The 7,640-nt window shown below is 39.8% G+C and overlaps 1 protein-coding gene across 1 annotated transcript in view; it reads right to left on the reverse strand.

Moving 5' to 3' along the window:
- The window catches only part of GGT5 (gamma-glutamyltransferase 5), a 104,773-nt gene extending 100,772 nt beyond the window's left edge, over positions 1-4,001 (reverse strand). The window contains exon 1 of the mRNA XM_075831915.1: positions 3,638-4,001. Coding sequence (XP_075688030.1) covers positions 3,638-3,801 — 164 coding nt within the window. The 5' untranslated portion in view covers positions 3,802-4,001. The remainder of the gene's footprint in view (positions 1-3,637) is intronic.
- Between the last annotated feature and the right edge of the window lie 3,639 nt (positions 4,002-7,640).

The following is a 7,640-nucleotide window of genomic DNA, read 5'->3' on the forward strand; positions in this document are numbered from 1 at the left end:
CTTTCCTGCCGACTGGGTAAACACGGGTCATTTTAAATTATATGGGGGTAATATTCTATTGTCTGTGGAGCTCCTGTGCATAACTAGCATCTACCACTACATGGTCACTATATACTGGTAGTATTGGTCTTTGTATAGTGGTTTTTATTCAGTAACTGTATGGAGGTATTATTCAGTCACTCTGTGGTTATGGTGTGGGGGTATTAGTCAGTAACAGTATGGGGGTATTATTCAGTCACTATGTGGTTATGGTGTGGCAGTATTATTCAGTAACAGTATGGGATAATTATTCAGTCACTATGTGGTTATGGTGTGGTGGTATTATTCAGTAACAGTATGATGGTATTTTTCAGTAACAGTATGATGGTATTATTCAGTCACTATGTGGTTATGCTATGGCGGTATTATTCAGTAGACTGGTGGTATTATTCTGTCACTATGTGGTTATGGTATGGCGGTAATATTCAGTAACAGTGTGGGTATTATTTAGTCACTGTGTGGTTATGGTTTGGTGGTATTCAGTAACAGTATGGGGGTATTATTCAGTCACAATGTGGTTATGGTGTGGCGGTATTATTCAGTAACAGTATGGGGGTATTATTCAGTCACTATGTGGTTATGGTGTGGCAGTATTCAGTAACTGTGGGGGTATTATTCAGTCACATTGTGGTTATGGTGTGGCAGTAAAATTCAGTAACAGTGTGGGGGTATTCAGTCACTATGGGGTTATGGTCTAGCGGTATTATTCAGTAACAGTATGGGGTTATTATTCAGTAACCGTATGGGGGTATTATTCAGTTACTATGGGGTTATGGTGTGGCAGTATTATTCCGTAACAGCATCGGGGTATTATTCAGTCACTATGTGGTTATGGTGTGGCGGTATTATTTGGACCTTATATTGTGTTATTATTGGTAATATTGGACTTATAAGAGTGAGTTCTGTTCAGTAACAGTATGCAGGTAATATTTCATCTGGTATAGTGGTATGATTTAATAACTGTATATGTATATAGATAATTTTTTTTGTGTGAGAGGGGGGACAAATGCTTTGGGGCTTACAACACACCTGGACGCGCTAGAAATCATTGATGCAGTTCTCTGCACACCGCCTTCAGAATTGACTGCATTATTGATACAGTAAGGGTGTGTTCACATCAGCGTTTAGTTTCTGTCGACTGCGCCATTGTTTCCACAAAAAACGGAAACCTTATGGAACGGAGACAAACGGAAACCATTTGCAATGGATACATTACCATTGAAATCCATGATATTGCAAACGGAAAGTTATGGTTCCCGTTCATGGGTTCCCCTGACGGAAAGGTCTAACAGAAGCCATCAACGGAACCTTGACGCAGATGTGAACAGGCTTTAATTCAGTATTTGGGGCCCCACTTTTAACTTTGCCCAGGACCACACTTTGCCTAAGGCATCATTTACACGAGCGTAATATATGGGGCACTATCTACAAGGGGGCTCTGTATGGCACCGAGGGGAGGGTGGCCCAGTCAAAAGTTTGCTATGGGGCCCAGTCTTTCTTAGTTACGCCCCTGACTGTCCCCGAAATATACGTTTAATGTATACCTGTGATGGATGCCATACAGTGGAACCCGTCACCCAATAGGCTCCCATGTTAAAAAACGTATACCGAACCGTTTTATTGTGTGGGATCCCTGAGAAAGGAATAGCGAAGTCTACTATGCTATTCCATCCTTCAATAGAAAGGTATACTGACGTATACCAGCCTGATGACAGACCAAAGGGACCCTTTTTTGGTCTCCGTCAGAATAATGGAGCCCTATGAACATGTTTATTGTGTAGCCATGACAGCTTCTTCCGGGACATATTGGGCGTGAGCATTTGTATCAATTTAAATAGCTAAACACAATTTAAATAGTCACGGCGAAACCCAGGGTCGGACTTCAATCTGCCTCGCTGCACTTATGTAATTTTATATGGCGATTTTGCTATTAAAGCTTGTAAATATGAATAAATACTTCTTTTCCTAAAAATGTTAGTTTTGCAGTGCTGCTCTATGTGTTTGTTGACCCTTTATAAGGGAGTTTGCCTGGAAAAAAAGCTCTGGACATCCTTTCTGAGAGAAGTACCACTGAACCCAGATAGACTATCGCAGAGCAGCACACATAGCGTTCCTTACCTTCCACATGGTGTAAAGGAAAGTGGTGTTTCGCAAGAAAGGGAATCAGTTTGAGACTTCAGACCATCAGAGCAGTAAACTGACTATATTTATAGTCTTCTGTTTCCTTCTCTGGGTCTCAGCTGAAACAATGTATCGTCTATCTAAAAACTGAAATGTTACTATACTGTTTCCATTCATTTAAATACAGGGCAACATTGTGTCATGAAATACTAAATAAATAATTAACTGTGCATGACTAAAACTTTATGGGATCGTCATTTACATACACTGTCTACATGCCTAGCAACCATGTTTTCTGAAATTTAGTTTTATAGGTATAACACAAATTACTATTTGATGCGTACCACCGAAGATGTATTAGTTTTGAAATTGAGCCAAAATACATTCAACTTCTCAATACCTTTCTTTTCTCCTTTCCCTCTTTTGCAGAGTATGTAAAACTAAAACACACTCGGATAGTGTGTAGCAACATTTGTGTCCTGAATCATGCTGGAGATAGTCTCTCCCCCTCACAAGATATTGGTCCACATTAGAGAGAGCGTGATTTGTGCCCAATTTATTAAAGGCGCATGAATTTTGCTCTCACTGAGGCAGAACAATAATAAGCAGGTGTAGATCTTCTATGAACAGTTGTAGATTTGCGACACAATTTGTATATTTTTCAGGCTTTCTATTTTAAGCGAATCCGTCATCTGAATATGCTGTCCTATATAAGGGCAGAATATTACATCTACAGCTCCATACTCCCAGGAGCATAACAAGATACAGCCCCTCCACTCCGTTGTGACTGACAATCACTGCATAGAGGGCTGGATGAAGGGCTCCCCTCATAAATTTGACCAAAATTTATTGGAGACCACGCCCACTAAAACTACTCAGAAACAAGGGCCATGTTTTTTTTATCACTTTCTAAACTTGGCGAGGGACGAGAAAAGTAGCAAAATTTTTTGCAAATTTATCACACGTTGATTTGTGGCATTTTTTGTCACAAAAACTGGCGTAAACTGCATGATAAATGTAGGCCAATAAGTTTCAAAGTTTGCTTTTATTTTGTACTTCTGAGCAATAGCAGCACACAAATAGATCACTGGTCAGAGGTCTTAGTCCCCAAAACACACGTGACATTTCAGCGCCTACTGCTTTTATTTTGACTCCTTCCATTGCAAAATTGTTTAAATCTCAGGCAGAATCATTGTTATAATTTGTACCCAGTTTCTTGAAAGCTCCTATGTGTCATTCATTGCTTGCGAAGAAATACTCCCCTTTTGTGCAGTCTGTCGACACAGACTGAATTGTGCGCGATACTGACGATATACCCCTACAGTCTAAAAGATTAATGTGGTGCGAGGTTATAGATGGAAATAATGTTCCTAAAGACATGACATTATCCCAGGAAACAGAACATTCCACACTCATTCTTTTCCAGAAAAAAGATTATTCTTTTCAATAGTAGTCATTCTGTATAAATGTTACTGACCTGCCAATATTTGAGCAGATCTCAGAGTCTGCAGCCACCGCTCCATTTACAAACCCATCTTCACAGCTGGACTGTCCAAGTAGTAGTACTAAGGGGATGATGACCACAATAGCTACGAAAAGCACAATGATGGCAGAATAACACAACCTCTTGGATATTTCCATTGTACCAGGATCTTCAATCCTGGCTCTCTTCTCTGTAACTCTAAGCAGTTGTTACATTCTTTGCAATATTGTTATTACTGGGAATTCCTTAGTTGCTCACCCCTGACTTTAAGCTCTCCTCATAAATCTTCTCTCTTGCTTTGTTATGTTCTTTCATTTGCCTTGCGAAGAGCTGAGTAACTTTCACATGCAGAAGGATTCTGTTATAAACAGGATAATTAACCTTCCAGATCCCTCCCTTGTTCTGAAAGCTAGCCTTCCCCCCTCCTTCACACGCATATACACACACAAAGTTTGTCTCCAAAGCTGATAAATGAAAATTATATATTTCTCCTATCGTCAGAGAATCAGGAAGAAGTGAAATCTCTTTGCTTGCACCCATGAAAGGCAAAGTTATAAAGTTAGTACAGGAATGTGTTAACATACTTTAAACTGATAAACCTAAATGTCAAGTAAACCTTTGCGCACATTTTGTAAAACAAAAATAAAACAACGTGGTATTTGAAATAACTTTTTAATTCGTTTTTATTTTTAAAAAATTACTTTTTGAGATACAGGGTCTATCTATTCTGTATACATAGAAGTTGTATCTTGAGCTCAAAACCAAATCCGTCAGTTCAGCGGGACTGTCGGCTTCAGTGACAGCGAGTTCTGCGTGCCTCTGCCACGCAGGATACAGTTAATAACGATCACATCTATGTTCATGAACTTAGATGTAATCGATAACAGGTAGATCCTGCGTGTCAGAGACATGCAAGACCCGCTGTCAACGAAGCCGTCAGTCCCGCTGATCTGACTGATTTGGCTTTGAGCGCAAGATACAGCTTCTATGTTTTCTGGATATATAGAAGCTGTAACTCAAAAAGTTTAAAAAAATCAATAAAAAACAATTAAAAAGTTGTTTTAATCCTCTATACGTTGCTTAATTAAAAATAAAAAAAATGTGATTAAAGATTTGCATAGCCTTTAAGGTAAATTCACACTGTGTGGTCAAATCGCAAGTTAATTCCCATGAAATCGTGGAAAAATGCCACAGTTTTGCCATGGTTTTGACAAAAAAAGGCAAACAATTGTTTTAATTGCAACAGTAAATCACTATTTAATGGCACCTTATGAGTATATTCATATGTTACAACAGTTACAAGCAGGAGTAAGCTGTTTCTCAAAAAGTAAACATTTTATTACATAAAACACAACTAAAAAGTTGTTCAAAATCCCATAATATGTTGTTTTATTAAAAAAAATGTGTGCAAAAGTTTACATAGCCTTTAAATTAAAGTAAGGCTGTAATGACGGGGTAGGGAGACAGACAGGTGAGCCCTAATCTACCCGTAAAGAGAGGGTCAATATGAAGCAGAGGTCAAAAGTACTATCAGGAACAGCAGAGCCAGGAAACAAGACAGAATCACAGGCAAAGGAAGAGCAGGAAATGAAGGTATAAATAGATCAAGGGCGGGAGCTAGATCCATCTGGCCAGGTTGTGATAGGTTCTCCCACTCCTCAGCCTACAAGCCTGAGTGGTAGCAGATCGAGTCACTCTATCAGACCTAGGAGCAGATGCAGACTGATTAACCACGGGCGTCGACACAGAAGCTGTGTCTGGCAAATCCTTTACAAAGGCACAGGAATGCACCAATTCTTAAAGAATTGCAAAGAGAGCGCAGTTAAAGGCTTGGAAAGATGAGTGTGGGGCTCTTCAGGAGGACCATTATAGGAGGTCATATGTACCCCACTAAGAGAGGGGGGTTTCTACCCACAACAGGAGTTCCGGTGTAGCAAGATAGTGATGGACAGATGAATTCCAGCACCAGGATGTCCAGCAGCCCTGAATTGCGAATACAATAGGAAGGTGGGAAACTGTTAGAACTGTTCCCAAGAAGAATGTACTAATAACTTTTGATATGTATGTATAAGTGAATGTTGTGTATTAACTACCTTATCAGGGTTAAAGGGAACCTGTCACCAGCATTTCACCTATTAAACCAGCAATACCTGGTAGTAGTGGGTAAAATATAATTTCTATATAACCTATAATTGTCTCCTTTGTCGGCTCTGTAGCTTTAGTATTCAGTTTTTAGTGTTCCCACACCGTATGCTAATGAGCAGAAAAGAGTCAGATCTTCATTTGAAAAGAGTTAAATTTTTGTTTGAAAAGAGTCATATTTTCAATCCTCAAGTCTTTCCGAGTTTACCCCGCCTCCTTACTTTTGATTGACAGCTCCTCGCCTTCCCCCAGCACACAAAATCCCGTGCTTGTGCATTGATGTCCTCTTCTGGGGTGTGCGCACAAAGGGACACCGGATTATTACGATAAAAGGCGCAAAACGTTTAGAGACCATTATTTACAGTCGGAGGAGGAGTTTAGGAGAGGGGATAACGGCAATGAACTTTTTATAGCAGCGGCCAGTGAGGGATAAGTAAAGTTCAATAGGTGAAATGCTGGTGACAAGTTCCCTTTAAAGAGGTCCTTTACGGTTGAGTGATTGTCCTACCTCAAGACAAACCTCCAACGGAGAAGGCATGGTGGGAACAGCGAAGTGTAAAGTAAGAGGACCCTATTGTCCTTAGACAGAGGCGTAGCTAAAGGCTTACGGGCCCCAGTGCAAAAGTCCTCCTTGGGCCACCCCCACCTTCTCTTTATTGCCAGCAGACATGTGTGATACTTTCTTCTGGCCCTGTATCTAAGCCCTTCACATGGTAGGCTTAGATACAGTGCCCCAGCGGACAGTATTCTTATACTTACCATCCTCGCTCCTGAGCCGGGTCCCCTTCTCTTCCGGGCCCAGTGAGGGTCCTGATGCCGTTCAGCATTACAAGGTCATGCGCAGCGCACTTAATGTTGTGACGTCATGACACTGAAAGGCGTTAGGATCCCTGCTGTGCCTGGACCCAACTCAGGAGCGAGGTTGGTAAGTATACTGTCAGGGGTAAACGATAAGAATAGTAATAATACTTAAAGGGGGGATCTCAAATGCTTACTTTTCAGACTAGTTATTTTGATCGTGCTCCCACTACCCTCTGTTTTTTTACGCTACGAGTCTTGGTCTGCAGGTATACACCAGCAGAGTCCTTTAACCCCTTAAGGACGCAGCCTAGTTTGGGCTTTAAGTCTTAGAGCCCATTTTTTAAATCTGACATATTTCACTTTATGTGGTAATAACTTTCGAATGCTTAAACCTATCCGAGCGATTCTGAGATTGTTTTGTCATGAGATATTGGGCTTTATGTTAGTGGTAAAATTTGGTCGATATATTCAGTGTTTATTTGTGAAAAATTGCAACATTTAGAGAAAATTTATAAAAAATTGATTTTTTCTGAATTTAAATGCATCTGCTTGTAAAACAGATGGTTATACCACCCAAAATAGTTACTAGTTCACATTTACCATATGTCTACTTTAGATTGGCATCATTTTTTGAACATTCTTTTATTTTTTTTGGGCGTTACAAGGCTTAGAACATAAACAGCAATTCCTCATATTTTTAAGAAAATTTCAAAAGCCTTTTTTTTAAGGTACCTGTTGAGTTCTGAAGTGGCTTTGAGGGGCCTATGTATTAGAAACCCCCATAAAACACCCTATTTTTAAAACTAGACCCCTCAAAGTATTCAAAACAGCATTTAGAAAGTTTATTTAACCCTTTAGGCATTTCACAGGAATTAAAGCAAAGTGGAGGTGAAATTTGCAAATTTCATTTTTCTTGCTGAATTTCAATTTTATTCCATTTTTTTCCTGTAACACAGAAGGTTTTACCAGAGAAACACTATTAAATATGTATTGTCCAGATTCTGCAGTTTTTAGAAATGTCCCATATGTGGCTCTACTGCGCTCGTGGAATAAA

Source organism: Rhinoderma darwinii, chromosome 1 (assembly GCF_050947455.1).
Source record: "Rhinoderma darwinii isolate aRhiDar2 chromosome 1, aRhiDar2.hap1, whole genome shotgun sequence".
Taxonomy (NCBI): Eukaryota; Metazoa; Chordata; class Amphibia; order Anura; family Rhinodermatidae; genus Rhinoderma; species Rhinoderma darwinii.